The sequence below is a fragment of the Myotis myotis genome, unplaced genomic scaffold, assembly GCF_014108235.1.
Source record: "Myotis myotis isolate mMyoMyo1 unplaced genomic scaffold, mMyoMyo1.p scaffold_m19_p_3, whole genome shotgun sequence".
NCBI lineage: Eukaryota > Metazoa > Chordata > Mammalia > Chiroptera > Vespertilionidae > Myotis > Myotis myotis.
The window spans coordinates 170,167,537-170,190,566 of NW_023416335.1; the positions used below are offsets into that span (position 1 = coordinate 170,167,537).

Below are 23,030 nucleotides of genomic sequence, written 5' to 3' on the forward strand. Positions count from 1 at the left end.
CAAAGCCACATAAACAACTGTCACTGAGTATTTAAAGTGCAAAACATGAAACCTCTATAGGTTATTGGTTTCCCAAAAAAATTAAAAGGGGAATTATCAATTAATTGATACAAATATCACAACTTTATGCATACTATTTTTATTTTTAAAATGTGTTAGTCCTACCCTAGCTGGTTTTGCTCTGTGGATAGAGAATCAGCCTCTGGACTGAAGGGTCCCGGGTTCGATTCTGGTCAATGGCATATGCCCGGGTTGCGGGCTCGATCCCCAAAATGGGGCTTGCAAGGGGCAGCCAATCAATGATTCTCTCTCATCATTGATGTTTCTCTCTCTCTCCCTTCCTCTCTGATATCAATAAAAATATATATGTATGTTTTAAAATGTGTTAGTCCCTCCTTGGCCAGTGTGGTAGAGTTGGTTAGAGCATCATCCTATGTACTGAAGGGTCGTGGGTTCGATTCCCAGTCAGGGGACATACCCAGGTTGTGGGTTCAATCCCCAATTGGGGTGTATATGGGAGACAACTGATCGATGTTTCTCTCTCACATCAATGCTTCTCTCTCCTTCCTTCCCTCTCCCTAGAATCAATGAAAAACAATCCCAGAATGAGGATTAAAAAAAAAAAATGTGTTAGTCCCAACACTCATGACTATCTATAAAATTCAATCAATAGCAACTAGCATAACTTTCTTTATGCAAGTATCATCCTAATTTTAAAGAAAGAATTTTGTTTATTTTAACAATTACCCTGAAACATGCTAAATAGCAATAGGATAGTGGAAACTGGGGCACATTTTTAATGCCATTTCAAAAATCAGAGGGTAGAAACTTTGCACTGTGACTACTGCAAAGTTCCATTTACACAAGAATACCTACATCTAAAGTCTTCATAATGTTTTTAGTTATGTTGAAAATGAGGATAAATGCACGATATAATGGGTTAAATACAATTAATTATCAGGAAATCAAAAAGAGCCTTTGAAGAAATATAAATAACAGTATAACTGGAATTCTTACTATAAAGATTTTTTTTAAAGCCATACTTAACTGAACTAATGTTTTTTATTTTCAAAAAAACAGTTTAAGAGTTGGGACAGCATCTTCGGCTGTATCACAAACATTTCAGCCATAATGCTGGACACACACAGGAGGCAAAGTTACCTGGAGAATGAAGATGGGAAGAACTAATGCCCTATAATGCACCGTTCCTCAGAATATAGTCTTGAAACTATCTGCACTATATTTACCTCGGATGTTGGTTGCGAAAGCCGATTTATAAAGCTCAGAATTCTCACCTATTAATATGCATCCTCTCAAGGTAATTTCAGCCCATGACATCAGTCACACCAGACAAGTTGTGATGGACCCCTCTCTTTAAGCAGACATAACTTTACCAGTTAAGAGTAAAATTCAATTAAAGTAGGAGGCAGGGAATGTAAGAGGAGAGAGGAAAGGGGAGAAAGACAGCATTTCACTTATCTGAGACCTCATTTTTCTTTCCTTTGCACATCCAACACAAATATTCCACACAAAATACCGACTACTTCATTTCTAGTCAACATGAACTTCAAAAAGGAATTAAGACTGTGGGAATCATTTGAAAAAGCAGCTAGTAGGGAAAACTTAAGAATAAATTTAAACCTCATATATCTTTTTTTAGAAACTTTAGAACTAGGGTGCTGTGACTTAAGTGAAGGGAGTTCTCATATTACCTTTTATTCTACACTACCCTCAAAAATAAATGTCTTGCAGCAGAGTTGTGATTAGAAGTTTGATGACCAAGTCCAGAGCCCTTTCCACAAAACCACATCTTTACACTTAAAAGTATTCTAGGCAGGAGATATGGACAAAGAGATAAAACACTGAGTATTGTTACAGAGATAAAATAAGCTTAAATTGCTATAACAAAAATACCCAAAAATGCAGGGTTCAGTCACTACACAAAAGAAGTCTAGCTACCATCTAACAGTCTAGGGCAGGCATGCCAGGGTAAGAGACTCCATGCAATCATCCAGAAACCGAGGCTGACCACTCTATTTCAACATGTGGCTTCCAAGGCCACGGGTCTGCTGTCATTCCATTCCAGGACCCACCCTGCAACATGGGAAAAGGTCAATGTGCGTGGAAGAATACATGTAGAAGCAGAACTCCTGTTTACACTTTACTGGAGATAAATTAATCATATGGCCACATCTAGACGGAAGGAAGGCTGGGAAATATAGTCCACCTATGTGACTAGGATGTGTGGAGAAACACTGACTGGTTACCTCATGCACACACCCGAACTGGGGACCAAACCTGCAAACTGAGAATGTGCCCTAACCTGGAATTGAACCCACGACCCTTCAGTGCATGGGATGATGCTCTAACCACTAAGGAACACCACCTGGGTGCTACCATAGTTTTTTGTTTATTTCCATTTTCATGAAATATCTTTTTCCATTCCTTTACTTTTAGTCTGTGTGTGTCTTTCCATCTGAAGCAAGTCCCTTGCAGATAGCATATGTAAGGGTCTTTTTTTTTTTAACCATTTAGCCACTATATGTCTTTTGATTGGAGCATTTAACCTATTTATTTGCATTTAAAGTAATTGTTGATAAGTATGTATTTAACATCATTATTCATATAATTTACTGTATCCTTACTTAAGGATATATTTTATTGATTTTAAGAGAGAGAGGGAGAAACATTGATGTGAAAGAAACATCATCAGTTGTCTCCCATACACACCCCAACCAAGGATCAAACCCACAACCTAGGTATGTGCCCTGATCAGGAATCAAACCCACAACCGTTTGGTGTGCAGGACAATGCTCCAACTAACTGAACCACCTAGCCAAGGCATTCATATTTTTTTATCTTTTTCTTCTTCTTCTTAAAAACTGTTTACTATGTCTTACTGGTGGTGATGAATTCCTTTAGCTTTTTCCTTTTTCTTGTCTGGGAAGACCTTTATCTGACCTTCAATTCTAAATGAGAGCTTTGCTAAGCAACAATCCCCACCGGTTTTTACTTTTCTGGGCACTGGAACCCTGGCAGGTGAATCCTGGTGTGGGACAGAACCCCTTGTTCCTTAGTGTGTGGGACAGAACTCCTCGTTCCTTAGTGGGAGCCTCCCGATTTTTAACCACCACATGTGGCATGGAACCAGCCAATTCTGTGTCTCTGTCCCTACCACCAGTCTCAATTTGGCTTCTTCTTTATATCCTTAGTTAGAACTTTTGTTCAGCTAGATAGATTTCAGGCTATTCTGAATGGTGCTCATTCTGTAGTTCACTTGTAATTTTGATGTGGTTGTGGAAGAATAGGAGTACTGCATTTATCTACACTGCCACCTTGAGCAGAAGCCCCTTGAGGTTTGATACAGTCAGTCCTCGAGTTACATCAGACTCGACGTATGTCGTTTTGTGGTTACGTCACCATCTCCCATCCTATCTAATAAAGGAGGAATATGTTAATTGACCATCACACCGTCGCAAAGATGGCGGCGCCCACAGCCAATAAGGAGGAAATATGCTAACTGACTGCCACACCCTCAAAGATGGTGGCGCCCAGAGCCACAAGATGGCAGCACCCAGTCCCCTCAAACCCGCCGGAGCAGCAGGGGCCCGGCGCTCCTCACGCCTGCCTCCAGAGTCCCCCAATCCCCTCAGTCCCCGAGCCACCCAGGGCCAGCCCAAGGTGCAGGCAACCTTCAGATGTTGGCTGCCCAGCCGCCCAGGGCCGCCTGAGGCTCAGGTAACCAGGGCCGGCTGAGGCTTGCGCTGCCAACAGTGGCAGCAGCAGAGGTGTCATGATGGGGCATCGCCCTCCCCTGATCGCCGGGTCGCCTCCTGCCCCTGAGGGCTCCCGGACTGTGAGAGGGGGCAGGCCAGGCTGTGGGACAGCCCCCCCCAGTGCATGAATTTTCATGCACAGGGCCTCTAGTTTATTTATAAAAAAAAAAGTTCCATCATTTCGCTGTATGTACATATATGCTTTATGTTTTTATTTATTTATTTACCACAAGTAAAGGTCAGGAGTTGTTATCTTTCTTTTAATTTTTTTTACTGTTTCACTTCATTACTGCTGTGTATGTGCTCCATGTGAGTGACGTAGGTGCTTATGTAGGTGGGTTCCAACTTACAGCAAAAATCGTGTTATGTCGCTCCATAGGAACGAATCTCCGATGTAACCCAAGGACCTTCTATATCTCGTGAGTCAAGTATCAAAGTAGTTATGTTATTAATTTCATCTTTTTACCTGTATTCAGGCTGACGACTTCCAGAATGATCATCTCTTGTCCATTTATAGTTAGATTCATCCTGTAAAATAAAAAGTTACTTAGATATTTATTTGTGTTATTTTGATCACATAGAATATATCTAACAATAGTACTAGGAACCTAGTCTCTAAGATCAAAATAATATGAAGACAAAACACCTTTCTAAATTTCTCTGAGGCTATCAAACAGATTGTCAAACTGCAGCGGGAAGGCCAGGGAGGGTTGGGGGGCAGGAGGGAGGGGGGTAAGAGATCAACCAAAGGACTTGTATGCATGCATATAAGCATAACCAATGGACAAAAGACACTGGGGGATAGGGGAGGCTAGGGGACTGTCAAGGGCGGGGGGGGGGAAATGGACACATATGTAATACCCTTTGTAATACTTTAAGCAATAAAAAAATTAATTAATTAATTAATTAATTAATTAAAAAAGAAAAAAAGAGCTTCACAGATAAGGAAAAGCTAAAGGAGTTCATCACCACCAAACCAGTATTATATGAAATGCTGAAAGGTATCCCTTTAAGAAGAGGAAGAAGAAGAAAATGGTAAAGATACAAATTATGAACAACAAATATGCATCTATCAACAAGTGAATCTAAGAATCAAGTGAATAAATAATCTGATAAACAGAAAAAAAAATTTCTCTGAGGCTAAAAAGCATAAAATAAAAAATATACAAATCATCCATTTCAACAACTAAATTAGTAATAAACTGAGAATCTGTGGTACATTTATTTCAATGAAAATGCTTAAATATTTATCTGGTAGGCCCTAACAGTCTTAATGCCAAGGACATATATATCAACATAACAATAGCTAAGGGCTGTTCAAGAACAAAGGCTCAATTTAAATTTAATTAAGTAGATGTTTCTTGGCCTTTCATTTTTTTCCTATGTCAAGTTATCTCATCAATTTTCAAGCTCAATAAGAAATTTAGTGCTTTCCCACTTTTCTCTCAAGTTTTCATTTCTCATCTTACCTCCTATTAAATTTGGAAACAAGAAACCACCCTTGCTGATAAGCTATGTTAGAGCTAACTGTGGCACTAAGTTTGAAATTAATCAAAGAAAGCAAATACATTGTGTCCTCTAAGATAGACACATTTAAAAAGGTTCATAAAAAAAGAAACACATAATAATCCACACCCAATTAATTTAAAATGATACACAGAACAATACAACATGTGAATTACTTACAATCAGAAACAATGATTCAGCTAAATAAATACTATTTTCATTTCCTTTAGCATCACAGACTCTGCTCTTATATAAATGAAGTCTATTCATCATTTTTCTTCACAACATTAAATATAAACAAAAGAAAAAACTCAACAGCTATAATTAAATATTGGATCAAGTAAGTAGTTTGCATTATATGACTGAAGTCTAGAAAAGAATCAGTGTCATAAAAGTCCTAAGAATCTCGAGTGGGCTTGTTTGTTTGAAGGGAATTTAAAGAGGAAATGTTGTATACAGTATAAACACTATTTATATCAATAGAAAAAATTATTGTTGAGGCACTATTATGCTCCAAGGTTTTAGAAAAAAATCATGTTCATGAGGATTCAAATACAAATTGGTCCATTGAATCCAAAATTCCCTCTCTACAGTAGCAAATGGGGCCACAGGGTTTTCACAAGAGGGTTAACAAGTTTATGCAAAGATCAAATTGTTTCTTCCTGAGACTACCTGGAATAAGGGCTCTGATGGCAATAGTCAGTATTTCTAGGATAAGGATAATGCATATTTACTTTTCAAAATGGAATCCCTCTTCTTAAAGGAAGAGCATGACATGTTAAAGTTAAATAAAATAAAAATTAATTCTATGAGAAGAAACCCTAACACTCCAAACTTTCAAAGCAAACGTAAGAAAATACTGAATAGTCTCATTATCACTATAGAATTGTCAGCGCAACCACGACATGGCAGTGAGAGAACTGGACTCCCATACGTATACCCACCCTAGGTAAGTCACCTTACCTCCATTTCTTCAAGTGAAAAGTATAGAAACTAATTCCAACAGCAAATGTAAGGTCAAATTTTATCATAAGAAATGCTTGAATAGGTACTGTCAACTACAATATTATACAATAGGGAAGGGGGGAAAGAGATAATGTAGGAAAATGGCCTAGCAGAGGAAACATGCAAGCTACATTGAAGAAATTGCATCAAGGAATATTTTCAATCAAGCTCAATGACAGATTACTGCAACATTAAATACATAGTTTTGTAATATTAAAGATGATCACAAAAAAAGATATAACAGCAGTCAAAATAGTAATGATATCAGCCAACATTTTAAAAGTGCTTACTATGGGAAAGGTGATGTTTTGAGTGCTTTCTAATCTGAATTAGTAAATAAATTTTAATAATAACTATAGCAAAAATGAAACAGAGACTCAACCTTAACCCAACCTCACCCACAGCATTTCATCATGCTAAAAATAAGCAAAGTAATCATAAGTGGGCACATTTGTAAGAGATGGTAACCACGTGGTCATCACTTACTAAGTCCCAAGGGAACAGATTACCTTTAACTGCTTCTGCAAATCCCTGATGATGTGGGCTAGTTGGAATTGATGTCATTTAGATAAAGCTCTCCAGAGTGCTTACCCACTTTGTCCAGCACCCCCAGATTCTTCACTATCAGTTCCCATTTGACAGCTCCAGCAGGCAATTCAACAGAGCATCAAGCAGGAAGTGTTTATTCAACTGCCTTCATGACCAGTCACATAAATTTTAAAAATTACATGACTTTTAAACTTATGAAAAAAGTAACAATTAGTACATGGGGTAAATTTACATACTCCTCTGTGAGGTGGACCACTTCTTCGATCATGAGAAAAACTGCGGCCCTCGTCATAGTCTCGGTAATCAACATGACTGTAATATCTACTGTAGCTTCCTTCACCCGGTCTGTCTAGCAGTGGTGGTTTCTTTGTCACAATATTAACTACTCTATGGTAGCCATCCTAAAACAGACAAAAAGAAATATACAACAATCACTAATTTCTCTCTTTGGTTTTGGAAAGGTTTCAAAAAAGCACAGGAGATCTTATCCTTAATCAAACAAAGTAAATGTATAAACAAACAAAAATGCTTTAATGAAATAACATGAATTTAACTAACAGTACGGTCTTCACATGGATTAAAGGAAATAAAATCGTTCAATGAAGAAAACCAGGTGTTTAACATGCAGCAATGCAGAAAACCATAAGTAAAAGAAAAATATTTTTTAATAATAAATAAACTACAGAAAATAAGAGTGTTACAATAACTCTAATCTCTAATTGCCTAGGAATTTTAGGAATAAAATCATTTAAGATAACATACATCCTTGGTCTATTGTTAAAGTATACTGTTCATAAGAAATGCAAGACTTTTCTACACATTAGCAACAGTAAATAGGGAGGTAATACTGAGGTAGGAAGATCAGGAGGAAACATTTTGCTATCTCTCCACAGCTCTGGACAAAGGAGAGTTTTTGACTTCATAGGTTTGGACACAAAAGAAAACCCAATGTAAAATTTGAATGAATTTTCAAAGTAATATGTTGTTAATGTTTTAAAGCAGCGGTTCTCAACCTGTGAGTCGTGACCCCTTTGGCGGTCACAGGGGTCGCCTAAGACCATCCTGCATATCAGATATTTACACTACGATTCTTAACAGTAGCAACATTACAGTTATGAAGTAGCAACGAAAATAATTTTATGGTTGGGTCACAACATGAGGAACTGTATTTAAAGGGCCAGAAGGTTGAGAACCACTGTTTTAACGTTTTAGGAACTGAATGGGTTATTTGTGGGGGTTAGGAAATTGGGCAGAGGGAGAACAACACTGGTCTTAGATTAGTAGCTGCTGTGAAGTAACAGAACAAAAATGATGATCAACAGTAAAAACTAGAAATACAGAGCACATATCTGTAAGTAATCTGTTCTTGAGCACTCATGCTAACTTTCTATCAATATTGGGTGAGATAGAGGTGGAAGAAACTGGTAAGCTATCACAGTATGTAAGACATGATCAACTAGTAAGTTAACTAATTTAACAAAATAAAAAAAACAAAACATAAAGCCCAACATTCAAAGCTGGATACTTTACCTTACTAAACCTCAGTTTCATTATTTGTAAAATTAGCTTAATACCTACCTCATGAGGTTGGTGTGAGGGCTAAATAAAAAACAGATTGTAAAGCATTTAGAACAATAGTATAAACTAAGTGCTCAAAGAATGTTTACTATTTACGTAAGTCTACTTGAAGCACTAAATTTTTTTAATTGTCTATTTCTTAGATTACTTCTTAGCATTGATAACTACAACTATTCAGTTAATAAGTTATTACATCCTATTCAAACTTCCCAAAGGGTAGGAAATTTGTTAATGTGCTTGGAAAAAATAAAATCAGTAGTTCATATCTACCTGACAGCTAAAATATCTACCTAATTTTTTTCCAAGGTGGTTTCCTTCTTTAGTATGTTAGATATTAAATTATAAGAAACATTTTATATGTTTGCATCAGACATACTAAACAGCCTAGCTGGTTTGGCTCAGTGAATAGAGTGTCTGCCTGTGGAGTGAAGGGTCCTGGGTTTGATTCCAGTCAAGGGCACATGCCAGGTTGCGGGCACATTCCCAGTAGGGGATGTGCAGGAGGCAGTCGATCAATGATTCTCTCTCATAATTGATGTTTCTATCTCTCTCCCTCTCCCTCCCTCTATGAAATCAATAAAAATATATTAAAACAACATAGTATACAGATTAATTTATTGAGTTTCTTCTAAACACTATCTTTCACAGAGCTTTCAATTAAATCTAAGCAAATGCTAATCTTCCAAAAAATGTCATTAAGCCAAAATTAGTAACATTACAAATTATAACATTTTCTAATTCAAAATGTATTATTCAAAAATGTTAATTCAAAATTTGTTATAAAAGTAGAATTACTGATTTCTCCAGTTTTAAGAAACCATGAAATTCCATCCCACAATATCCTTATTTGTTGGAACATGCTTATTTGGAGGATGGTGGGGTGCATATGCCTAAACATTTCTATAAATGGGGAGAGAGCTTCTTCCTAAGCAGCCTATTCCTTTGTTCAACTCCCCCAGTTACTAGAAAATTATTTCAGGATTTTAAAATGTGTATGGGCCCTAACCAATTTGGCTCAGTGGATAGAGCGTTGGCCTGCAGACTGAAAGGTCCCAGGTTCAATTCCGGTCAAGGGCATGTACCTTAGTTGCGGGCACATCCCCAGTAGGAGGTGTGCAGGAGGCAGCTGGTCGATGTTTCTCTATCATCGATGTTTCTAACTCTCTATCCCTCTCCCTTCCTCTCTGTAAAAAATTAATAAAATATATTTTAAAAATAATAAAAATTAAAAAAATTAAAAATAAAAAAAAATAAAATGTGTATGGTAAAACTTTCAAAGAAGTAAAACTAGAATCACATTTAGTTACATATTTAACAAATTATTTTTACCAAATAATAAATGGGGGGGAAAAACAACTCCTAATAACAGCTCTTGTATCTAGCAATAAAAATCAAACTGTTTCCTGTTTTGAGAAAGTGTTCAAATATAAGTACATTATAGCATCTCTGCTCTGTAGGCATCTAATCTTAAAGAAAACTCCCTAGCTATATGAAAAGATTTAAGGAAATGAAGATGACTATATGAGTCTGTGACAAAGCAAAAATATTTTCAGAGACAGTTCATGCCTTATCTAGGTACAACATTCATGGATTTCTTTTTCTTTCTAATAAAATCCATGATGAGTGACAAAGATTTCAGAATTTCTCTTTCAAAAGCTTATACTAAAAAAGTTCAAATAGCCCTGACTGGTTTGGCTCAGTGGATAGAGCATTGGCCTGCGGACTCAAGGGTCCCAGGTTCGATTCCAGTCAAGGGCATGTACCTTGGTTGCGGGCACATCCCCAGTGGGGGGTGTGCAGGAGGCAGCTGACTGACGTTTCTCTTTCATCGATGTTTCTAACTCTATCCCTCTCCCTTCCTCTGTGTAAAAAATCAATAAAATATATTTTAAAAAAAAAAAAAGTTCAAATAGTACTTTTCGTTACCTGCAATGCCAGACCTGAATGAAAATATCATCACTCTTTGAAATTCCTGTACAAATCTTACAATAAGCTATACACATGTAATTTTCCTCTCTAAATGCTAGCAAAAGTACACAAGGCTTCAGGACTGGTATGTTTGGAACCTTCATTTTAGAAATATCTTAGAAAACAATGGCACCATTACATACAAACCAAAAATAAAAACTAGAACTTACAAAGTAAAACTTAAAAGGTTTTTGAGGATAAAAGGGATCATTTTCAATTAACCAAAAATGAACTCAATGAAATTATTAGGCTGGATACAGATTATGAGGATTACTATTTCTTTGAAATTACTTATTCTCCAATGTCAATAAAATATATTTTGCACACAATTTAACACAAAAATATTTAAAATAAAAATTTTAATGCATAAGCACCCCCTTTTAGCATGCTTATCTGTTAGAGATACACAATGAAATATTTATTTGCATTTGAAATATGGTATCTTGGATTTACTTCTAAATAATCCGAGAAAGAGAAAAGCAGTGAAGGCACAGACAAAACAAGATTAACCTTGAGTTTTGATAATTGCACTTACAGAAACCTTATTTTGTCTTATTCACTGCTCTATTCCCATCATCTGGAATATCATTTGGCACATAGTAAGCACCACATACATAATATATATTCTTCTTTGCTATCCCCATGTTGTATCACTTTTGGCATCACATGCTTTTTACTAGAAAAGTACCTAACAAACCATATCTAACTAAAAAATTGTATTACACAGGCTGGTAAACTTTTCTAAGTATGAGGGTTCTTCACTCTGATCCATCCTAGTTTGTGACAAGCATTTTTATTATAGCACTTACTGGTTTAATTAGCTTGCTGAGTTTTCTTTTTTTAAAGGACATACTTACAGAGAAAAGGCGGGGGGGAGGGGGGTGCAGAGAGAAAGAAAGAGAGAGAGAGAGAGATGGGTTGCCTTCCGTGCACTCCCTGACCTGAGATCAAACCTGCAACCCAGGCATATACACTGAACAGGAATGCAAACTGCAACTTCTCAGTGCAGGGGACAATGCTCAACCAACTGAGCCACTACAGCGGGCTCACTTGCTGAATTTTCAATGAAATATTCAATTGCCTTTTGGGGATAATTTATCAAATATATTAAACTGGAACTGTCCCAGAAAATTAGTACACATTGTTGTAGAATGTAGCCAAGAACTGATTGTATCTCTCTGAAAATAGTGACAACAAAAAAAGGAAGCTCAGTAGGACTGGCTCACTAGGTTTAGTATCATCCTGTGCACCACTTGGTTGCCAGTTCAGTTCCGGGTCAGGGCACATACTTGGGTTGTTGGTTCAATCCCCAGTAGGGGTACGTGCGTGCAGAAGGCAGCCAACCATCAATGTTTCTCTCTTTTTCTTCCCCTCCCCTTCCCCTTCCCTTCTAACCACCCCCCCCGCCCCCCCCCCCCCCCCCCCCCCCGCAGTTTGTCCTCCAGTGAGGATTGTTATTGTTGCAATTCTGTCAGTCAAGAAAGTTAAGCACCTGCTAGGGCAGCTCTACAATAATATTACTAAATCAAAACTAAGCACATTAACACTTAGATTTTGCATTTCATGTAGTAATTTTCACATTGGGAAAAAAAAAAACTTTAAAAAAACATTGCACTTGCCCTAGCCTTGGCTCAGTGGATAGAGCATGGGCCGATGCTCTAACCACTTAGCCACACCGGCGAGGGTATAAAAATAAGGACCTTACAGACATCTAGAAGTTAAATGCAGATATTCCCAATGGAGAAATGTATATACTTATATACAGACTCTCTGTAGCAGGGGTCCTCAAACTACGGCCCGCGGGCCACATGCAGCCCGCCGAAAACATTTGTTTTTTTACTTCAAAATAAGATATGTGCAGTGTGCATAGGAATTTGTTCATAGTTTTTTAAAAAACTATAGTCTGGCCCTCCAACAGTCTGAGGGACAGTGAACTGGCCCCCTGTTTAAAAAGTCTGAGGACCCCTGCTCGGTAGTGTACCCCTTTGAGCTTTACATCCTATCTACCCAAGTTTAAGACCAAATAAAAATTTCTGTGCAAGCACCTTATAAAAGTAATTTATTGATACACAAGTAATTTTTAAAAGCTATAAAGTTGTACACTGAGGGAGCTCCAGTTGCGCAATCGGTTAGCGCGCGGTACTTATAAAGTTGTACACTGAGGATAAGCTTTCCAATACTCAAATTTAGTGTAATTTAATATGGGCACAAAAATATATGAGTATCCAATTGCCTTTCCAGGTTCAACAAAACTAGGAGGCCACAAAATTCCTGCTTTTATTAATGATAAAATAATAGTGTCATAGGTACCTTCTCAAGTCTCCCCTTCAAGTCATATTATATATCAATCCAATGTTCCTTAAATACATTTCTGACATATCAGAATTAGGAATGAATGGGGCAAAGAGAGAAGAAAAAAATGCAGTAAAATTGCTTTTCTAGTATACAACCCAAATATAAAAAATAGAGTATTATCTTTCTCTATTCCAGGCACTAATGATAGTGGCTTCTCACTTTTAAAAGAATTAACTACAATTTTATATTTAGAAAATAATAATATGCTTTTTCAAAATTTAAGTGAAATTTTTATTGAGATATGACATATACACAAAAAAGTATAAAAATCACAAATACACTCCTGGATAAATTCTCTTCAGTTAATCATACTGTGAATTACTACTCAGATCAAGAAACTTAACATTCCTAGCAAGGCAAAAGCCTTCCCATGCTGTCTCCCAGTCACTACCTTTGTCTTCCCAAATGTAACCACTTTCCTGACTAGTTTTGCCAGTTTTGACACATTATATAAAAGAAAACACACAGAATATACTCTTGTGTATGGCTTCTTTCAGTATCATGCTTGTGAGATTCACACATGCTGTTGCATTTGGCAAAATTCCATTCATTCTCATTGCTGTACGGTTGTAAATTAATTTATCCATTCTACTACTAGACATTCAGATTGTTGCCATTTTGGAATTATATGGATAATGCTGCTTGTGAACATCCTTGCACATGTCAATATGATATAACAATATAGTTTTTAAGGTAATATTAGATAATCTCTGCATTGTAAGAAACTATTTTAAAACTTTTAAGCTATGTTTTTATTAAATCCGGTCAGAAATTATAACTTGATTGAGTTACATTTCTAGTTTTAGGGTCACTTATCACTTTAACCCAAGGATTCAGTTGAGACCATGAAAGCAGATGTGAATACAAAATTACTCTTTCACCTAAATATAGGCAACAAACACAATAGCAGTATTTGTGCGTCATCACTAACAGAAGTCAGATATTTATATATCAAATTATTGCTATTGCAAATATCTCAAAATATCATTTACACTCATCACTACTTTGAAAATACTGCAATAAAACTCCTACCACTAGCTCTTGATATTTAATGATTGATTGACCTACCAACGAAGTACATATACTACATCACAAATTTGGTTTTTAATAGTTTATTATCTTCAAATAAGTGGTTCTGAGAAGGGCTCCATATACTTCACCAGGCTGCTAAGGGGATCCATGGCACACAAAAAAGGTTAAGAACCTATGTTTTATTTAACTAAAATGTAGGTGTAACATAGAAGGCATAATTCCCAAGAGCCATCAAAGGAGTACATAACATATTGAGGGAAAAGAAAGGCTTTATGTTACTAACCAAAATAAGGCCCAGTTCACCGGGAAAAAAATGAATCTGAGTCTTGAGGAGGGGGAATATGGGAATACTAAAGGATTTATAAGTTAGGAGAGGCTGATTAGGGGGATGGGGAGACCAATCTACTGGAATAAAAAGGAAAAACAAGGAGACCTGTATAAGGTCTGGGCATGTTCTGTGCTCTCAAAAGGAGAAAAGCAATCTATGCTCTTCCCCCCTAAGAGAAACCAAGTAGCTAGAGAACTTAAGTAAGATTTCCCATTGGGCAGTTAGAGATAGTTGAGTATAGCTACTATGACATCAAGGGCAATTGTGGTATAAAACTTATCTCATGATCTCACTCATATGTGGAATCTAATGAACCAAATAAACTGATGATCAAAAATAGACCCAGAGTCATAGAAGCTTGAACAGACCGTTGAACCTCAGAGAAAAGGCAGGGGAGGGTGGTTATGCATATATGAACTCATAAACATATATGCATAACCCGTGTACATAGACAATGGGGTAGTGAGGGTCTGGGCAGAGGGAGGACGGGAGTGGGCTGGAAGAGATTAATGGGGGGAAAAGGAGGACCTATGTAATACTTTCAACAATAAAGATTTTTTTTTTTAAAGTAAAAATATAAATAAATAAAACATCTCTCTGCTTACTGCTGTTGAAATTATTTTACCAAGTAAAAGAGGCTCTGTTTCACATATATACATACAAAAGTGGATAAAAAGAAAATGCTTTTGGTTTGTGCAGATTTTACTACACTCTAAATTACCAATTGCATGTCCTCATTAATTGAGGACTTCCATCAACCTGTGATCTTTACTTCAACTCCTGATATAAGTGACATCAGTGTTCATCTACAATCTGCATTTCTTAACTCTTCATATAAGAATCACCTGATGAACTTTTAAACACTGATGTCCAGATCCTACCTGCAGATAATTATGACTTAACTAGAGGCCCGGTGCACAAAAATTTGTGCATCTGGGGGGGTTGGGGTGGAAGTCCTCAGCCCGGCCTGTGTCCTTCACAGTCTGGGATCTCTTGGGGGATGATCACCTGCTGGCTTAGGCCCAGTCCCAAGCTGGCAGTCAGACATCCCTCTGGCAGCCCGGGAGCCCTCAGGGGATGTCCACTTGCCAGTGGGGAGCAGGCCTAAGCTGCAGTCTGACATCCTTAGTGCTGCTAAGGAGGTGGGAGAGGCTCCCACCACCACTGCTGTACTGGCAGCCGTCAACCTGGCTTGTGGCTAAGCAGAACTCCCCCTGTGGGAGCACACTGACCACCAGGGGGCAGCTACTGCATTGAGTGTCTGCCCCCTGGTAGTCAGTGTGTGTCATAGTGACCAGTCATTCCCAGTCGTTCTGATGTTAGGTGCCGGAAGTCGGTCCATCCTTGTTGCTTGACACAGTTGCTGCAGGGAAGAAACATCTGCACAGCATATGTTTCAAGGGACCTGGCGTATATAGCATACTGTTCTTAATGTGTTTGCTACCCTTCTTAGCACTATGTGTTTTAACCAAGGTCACCTCTCCGAGAAAGGTTGTTTCCCCAGGTAGGGATTTTTCCCTGAAGTTAGGGAGGGAATAAAACCCCTTAACTAAGTGCCAGGCGGGTAGTTAATCACTTTAACTACAAACAATCATGCTTAAGCTACATAATCTTTACTCACTGGAATGGAGATAAGAAACGCCCTAACCTTTAGAATAGAAATTGATAGGATTAAAATCAACTGGTATAACTACAGATGTAACAAGACAATAAGACACAGAACCTGGCTGGAGAGCCTGACTAGAGAACCTGGCTAGGCTGCTGATCAACGAACGCAGCCTCCGTGTCCTTTATTCTTCACCAATTGCGTCCACACCTTTGGGAACCCCTGGACCTACTGGGGCTGGACCCCAACAGTTAGGGTCATTTTGCATATTACACTTTTATTATATAGGATAGAGGCCTGGTGCATGGGTGGGGGCTGCCTGGTTTGCCCTGAAGGGTGTCCCAGATCAGGGTGGGGGTCCCGATGGGGTGCCTGGCCAGCCTGGGTGAGGGGCTGATGGGTGTTTGCAGGCTGGTCAAGCCCCCCCCAGTGGGGACCCTCACCCCATGGAGGTTTGGCCAGCCTGCGTGAGGGGCTGAAGGCTGTTTTCAGGCTAGCCACACCCCCTTTAGGGTGGGGGGGTCCCCACTGGGGTGCCTGGCCCGTCTGGGTGAGGGACTGAGGGCCGTTTTCAGGCTGGCCAAGCCCCCCCAGCGACGAAAGCTCCCAGCCTCTCCTTTTTTTTTTTTTTTAATTCTGGGATTTATTTATCCTCTATAATTGAAACTTTGTTGCCTGAGTGGAGCTCAGAGCCAGCTGACCCGCGGGAAGCTTGGCTGCCTCCTGCTCGCTCCAGCTCTGTGGCCATGGCCAGATGAAAGCAGGTATCTGGGGTTTATTTACCTTCTAGAATTGCAACTTTGTTGCTTTGAGTGGAGCTCAGAGCCCGCTGCGGCAGGCGGGAAGCCTGGCTTCCTCCATCATTGGGGCAACCAAGCCTCCTGCTTGCTTCAGCTGCATGGCTGCCGGCCACCAAATTGGTTGGGTTAATTTGCATATGGTCGCTCTGATTGGCTGGTGGGCGTGGCTTAAGGTGCAGCAAAGGTATGGTCAATTTGCATGTTTGTCTTTTATTAGTGTAGATTATCTGGAATGGGGCCCATACATAGATATTTAAGAGCTCCCTGGGTGATTTTAATGTATAGGAAGGATTTAGCGCCCCTAATCTAAATCTCTGGTCCAAAAATCTAGCCTTAAAGTTTTCTCAATCTCAATGCCAATTACCTTCACCCACCTTCTGTCCCTCACCACTATATATCGAACGTTAATCACCCAGAACTGTTCTGTCTTGAAAACTCTACACTCTAAATTACCAATTGCCTTATCTTTCTGCCACACCCTGTCTTCAAGCTCACTAAGCTTTTCTTGTTCCTCAACCCCTCATTTCTTTCAATCCACCTTCCCTCTCACTGCCTGACTCCCTTTCTTAAACAGTCCCTATCACATAGACTCCCTTTCTTAAAGAGTCCATATCACATAATATATTACCTCCATAATTCTCTAGGTCAGAACCTTCAATATCCTTATCTCCCTGGGTCAACCACTCAACTTGCAATCTTCAATACAACTTGCTTTCCTCATTTCTAATCTGGGCTTCTTAGGTATAAAACTTACGGTGCACAAAGTCCTCAGCAAATCTTATTAAACACTCCTACTCAGAAGATATTTGTAATGTTTACTCCAAAGCTTCAGTGCTGAACTCAAGTGTTCCTCCACCTTCTCAACTTTGAATAGATGATCTTGCTACCTCTTACTTCAGAGAACAACAATGGCTATTAGATATGAACTTTCTCAAATCCATTCTCACACATTAATCTAACTGAAGAACTGGAGGGCCCTTCTAACTGGTCTTCATGACACTGATATAACTGATTAATCCCATCTTAATACTTTTCCCCAGCTCCCCTGCCTAGCAATAGCCTCCTGGCGTATCTCTCTGCTTCCAGTCTTAATAGATTTTTAAGCCAACTTTTACTGCAATATGTTCTATGATATAATATAGCATGCATACATAATGCAGAATGGTGTACTTAAGGTTTATATCATAACTTCTTCCATAATTTCAGCATGAGTGGTTCCCATTATCTGAAATTATATCCCTGTACATAAATCCTGCTTATATTTTATGGTATCTAAAAACATTCTGCGGGGTTCTATAAATGTTGTACCATTCAACACTAAGTATTGCTTTGAAGATTAGGAAGTTCATACATAAAATCTTTCATTTGTAGTAAGCAGGCACTAGATAAATATAAAATTACAGTAAATTACCGTTTAAAGTAAGTTATCCCCGCCCTGGCAGGTTTGGCTCAGTGGATAGAGCGTCAGCCTGCAGACTGAAAGGTCCTGGGTTTGATTCCGGTCAAGGGCCCATGCCCAGGTTGTGAGCTTGATCCCCAGTAGAGGACGCACAGGAGGCAGCCAATTAATGTTTCTCTCTCATCACTGATGTTTCTATCTCTGCCTCTCCCTTCCTCTCTGATATCAATAAAATAATTTTTTAAATAATAAAATAAGTTACCCCTCTTTGTACCATATTTTATAATTTGGAACCATCTAAATGTGTTAAATTAAAAAAAAAAAAAAAAAAAAAAGAATTAGAAAAGAAAAAAGGCAATCCCCAAAGACTGAAACAAAGTAAAACCCAACTATATATCCAACTGGTGGCATAATCCCACCAGAAATCCTTTTAATTAACTTTGAAAAATAAATTCGTAATGGGATATATCCTTGTACAGGTGGGGGTTCTAAAAAATAAAAAAAATTTAAAAACCATCCTTTTTCCCATCCCTGCATTTGTCCTACATCATGTTTATCGATATCACTTGTTTGTTGTTCTAGGTAAACTATAAAATATTTTTATCAAGTTGAAAAAAATTTAAAAATTGGGATTTTGATTAGAAACATAAAGTCTATATAATAACTTAAAAAGAAATCACATATGGTAATAATTAAGTCTGCTCATTCTGAAAGATATATGGTAAGTCTCTTCATTTTTTCCATCTTAAATCATTTTAGATCAATCCCAACCTAAGCTGTAACCTAGGCCAAATGACAATTTTAAAGGTAACACCACCCATCTAAGTAGGTTATAGGATTTACTTGTAACATATAAGTAATAAACAACTAATATATAAACAAATATATCCATACACTATCAAGCCCACAAGCCCAATCTCCTGGTGCTTATAATGGGCCTGTGCAAAAGTTTAAGATTGACAGCTTCTTGACCTTCCTCAAACCCTCCCTTGGGTTTCCATATAGGATTTTGCGGAGTGCATATATTTAGTCAATAAACAGTGAACTCCTTACTATATGCCATGTACTGGATATATTGCTGGGAAAATAGGAATAAGCAAAATAGCAGGCTCCTTGAGAAAAGACCTGATTCAAACTTCCAACTCCCAGAGCCACAAAGAGACAAGCAGTAAGACAGCATACCAGAAGCTGCCTACCTGCCTGCTCCTGATGTGCCCCTACTTTAGAATTTCATATATCCAATTTGCAAACATTTTTAAGAATATAGAAAAATAGGTGTCAGCCAATAACAGGAACAGGTGCTTAAATACTTTGTGAAGTGATGGACTGACCTTAACTAAACCTAAAATTTTCTTCACAAATATAAACCTTTCATTTTAGAAATATAAGCAGGAAATATAAAATAGGGATTTTCCAAATAAATAAAATGTTGACTTTTACTTTCACACTTTTAACTTTTAAAATTTAAGCTTAATCTATTTATATTTCAACCTAGAATGGTAAATTTTTGGCCCTTGAAGATTTTGTTAAGAGGCCTAGCTGTGGTGTACCAAAATGACTTAGACTCTAGGTTTTCAATTATTCTACATGAAGAAGGAACTTACACTGGGGTGATTTCGAGGAGGTGCTCGTTCTCTTGGAAGCCTTTCGTAGTCATGTCGTCCTTCAGACCACATTTCATCTCTTCTGTGAGCCACTAGGATAAAAAAGAAACCAAAGAATTATGATTTTTTTTTGTTATTAGGCAATAATAGAGAAGCTGACAGAGTAAATGACTACTTTCCAACACAACTATTTTCCAGAGATACTAAAGGAAAAAAAAAAAAGTAAATGGCGAAAAGAAAAAAAAGAATGATTAATGCAATTCTTCTTCCAATTTTGAAATTTTCTTTTAAAGAAAATAGAAAGCTCCCCACCCCTTCCATTCTAAAAAAAAAAAAAAAAAAAAAAAAAAAAAAAAAGAAAGAAATCCATAAAGGTGTGGGGTTATTTCTGGGCTCTCTATTCCATTCCATTGACTTATATGTCTGTTTTTATGCTGGTACCATGCTATTTTTATTACTATGGCCTTGTAGTCTAGTTTGATATCAGGTGGCATGATTCCTCCAACTTTGTTCATCTTCAAGATTGCTGTGGCAATTTGGGGTCTTTTGTGGTTCCACATAAAGTTTTGGAATATCTGTTCTAGTTTTGTGAAACACGCCATCGGTATCTTGATATGAATTGCATTGAATCTATAGATTGCCTTAGGTAGTATGGATTTTTTTTTTTTTTAACGAACACCTTTATTACATGAGCTAAGATAGGAGGGAAGAGGATTTATTTGCCTTTCCAAGCCTCGATTTCCCACAGAAAACTCTAGCTCCTTGCCCTCTAGCACATAATCATCTGTGCGGCAACACTGGCCTGATCTTAAAGCAATGCATGCCAGAAGTTTGCCCTGCTGAAACTGCTTCTTGAGAAGACTGCTGATTTTGGCATTCTTTCTCCTTTGATCAGGTTTTCTGAATTTTCTTTGGTCGATTTTTGTTTAAAAGCTCTTCCTCCTCCGAAGTCAGCTTGGCCCCCTTTTTGTGGCCCAGGGGCAGTGCATAGTGGGTACATTGTCCTGTCAATTAGCACAATGCAATTCTTTACTAAGCTCCTGGTGCAGATCAGTTCATTACTGAATGCACTGTAAACAACATCAATAATCCTTGCTTTGTATCTACAACACTTGGAGCCCCAGGAGTTGCCCACACCCCGCCTCAAGGCTCAGTACTTCTTGTTGCTTCCCCACATGCAGATTATGTGTATGTGATAGAGTTCAATCTTTGTGTTGGCAGCAGGGTGTCTCAGCTCATATTTTCGCTTCTTTTGGAAGGGCTTTCTCTTGCTCCTGGTCTTGTAGGGCTTATGCCAGTTGTCCCAAGAGATGCCCATGGCTTGGCACAGGCTGGGAAGAGCTAGTATGGACATTTTAATGATGTTATTCTCCCTATCCATGAACACAGCAGATGCTGCCACTTATTTGTGTCTTCAGGTTCTTTCTTCAATCTATATATATAAAAGGCTAAGTGACCAACCATACGTCCGTCCGACCATCTGGTACATATGACATACACTGGCAATTTAAAAATAAACATTGACTAGCGCATGTACGATACATATAAAGCTCTCACTGGCGCCAATCGCATGTGTTTGAATTTTATAATACTACTAGAGAACCGGTGCACAAAAATTTGTGCACTCGGGGGAAAGGGGGGGTCCCTCAGCCCGGCCTGTGCCCTCTCGCAATCTGGGACCCCTCGGGAGATAACGACCTGCTGGCTTAGGCCTGCTCCCGGGTGGCAGAGGGCAGGCCCAATCCCTAGGTGCAGCCCCTGGTCGGGCTCAGAGCAGGGCCGATTGGGGAGTTGGGGCGCCGCCCGTCATGCACAGACAGGGCGGATCGGGAGGTTGCGATGCCATCCTCAGTCACGCTCAGGGTAGGGCCGATTGGGGGGTTGGGGCACGGCCCCCTGTCACACTCAAGGCAGGGTCAATGGGGAGGTTGCGGCGCCACCCCGTCACGCACAGAGCAAGGCCAATCAGGTGGTTGGGGTGCTGCCTCCTGTCACTCACTGAGCAGGGCCAATCAGGGGGGTTGGGGCTCCGTACCCTGTCACGCACAGAGCAGGGCCCATCAGGGGGTTGGGAGCTCCCCCTGTCACGCACAGAGCAGGGCCGATAGGGGAGTTGGGGCACCGCCCCCTGTCACACACAGTGCAGGGCCGATCAGGGGGTTGGGGTGCCGCACCCTGTTACACTCAGGGCAGGGCCGATGGGGAGGTTATGGCTCTACCCCGTCACACACAGAGCAGGGCCCGTGGGGGGGGGGGGGGGGGCGCCGCACCCTGTCACACACAGAGCACGGCCGATCAGGGGGTTGGGGCGCCGCACCGTCACACACAGAGCCGCAGGGCGATCAGGGGGGTGGGGGGGCGCCCCCCTATCAGGCATAGAGCAGGGCTGATCAGGGGATTGGGGCCCTTGCCCTGTCACGAACAGAGCAGGGCAGATAGGGAGGTTGTGGCCCCACCCCGTCACACACAGAGCCGCAGGGCGATCAGGGGGTTTGGGCGCTGCCCCGTCACACTGATCCCGTTGCCGGGAGGCCTCGCGGCTCCACTGATCCCGGTGCTGGGAGGCATATTACCCTTTTACTATATAGGATAGAGGCCTGGTGCACGTGTGGGGGCCAGCTGGTTTGCCCTGAAGGGTGTCCTGGATCAGGGTGGGGGTCCCCACTGGGGTGCCTGGCCAGCCTGGGTGAGGGGATGATGGTTGTTTACAGCTGGTCACACGCCCTTCAGGGTGGGGGTCCCCACTGGGGTGCCTGGCCAGTCTGGGTGAGGGGCTGAGGGCTGTTTTCAGGCTGGCGGGTGACGGAAGCTCCCAACTGCCCCTTTTTTTCTTTTTTTTTTTATTCTGGGCCAGCTTTAGCTCTGAGGCTCCAGCTCTTAGGCCTCCGCTGCTGAAAACAGGTATCTGGTTTGTTTGGGTTCTATAATCAAAACAATGTATAACTCTAGCTCTGAGATCCCGGCTCGATGAAAGCAGGTTTCTGGGGTTTTGTTTAGCTTCTATATTTGTTACAATGTTCAAACTGCAGGCTCAGAGGCCGGAAAGGCAGGCGGGGAACGTTGGTTTCCTCCGTCACTGAAGCAAGAAAGCCTCATGTTAGTTTCAAGCTGCCTGGCTGCCGGCCGCCATCTTGGCTGACAGTTAATTTGCATATCGCCCTGATTAGCCAATGGGAAGGGTAGCGGTCTTACGCTAATTACCATGTTTCTCTTTTATTAGATAGGATCTATATATATAAAAGGCTAATGTGCAAAGTGTCCCCTTGGGAGTTCAACCGGGAGTTTGATTGCTTGCTATGATAATGCGCTGACCACCAGGGGGCAGCGCAGAATGAAGACCCCAGCCGACAGCTGAGGAAAGAAGGCCCTGGCTGGCAGCCAGAAGGCCCTGATCAGTTCTGATCACCGGCCAAGCCTAGCAACCCTACCCATGCACAAATTTCGTGCACTGGGCCTCTAGTTTTATATATACTATTCTGACATGCAATGTTTTGCAGTAACGTAATTACCGCACAAATCTTTCT

At 39.9% G+C, this 23,030-nt stretch overlaps 1 protein-coding gene and 1 pseudogene across 6 annotated transcripts in view; both read right to left on the minus strand.

Annotated features, from left to right (window-relative positions):
- PPHLN1 (periphilin 1) overlaps positions 1-23,030 on the minus strand; it is a 105,525-nt gene that overhangs the window by 75,271 nt on the left and 7,224 nt on the right. For 3 of the 6 annotated variants that reach the window (XM_036301236.1, XM_036301237.1, XM_036301238.1), the window contains 3 exons: positions 19,507-19,598; positions 7,073-7,237; positions 4,243-4,304 (listed from right to left, as the gene is read on the minus strand). In XM_036301236.1, coding sequence (XP_036157129.1) covers positions 4,243-4,304; positions 7,073-7,237; positions 19,507-19,598 — 319 coding nt within the window. The remainder of the gene's footprint in view (positions 1-4,242; positions 4,305-7,072; positions 7,238-19,506; positions 19,599-23,030) is intronic. The other 3 variants (XM_036301241.1, XM_036301242.1, XM_036301240.1) reach the window with 1 other exon arrangement.
- LOC118651755 lies at positions 20,174-21,003 on the minus strand (annotated as a pseudogene).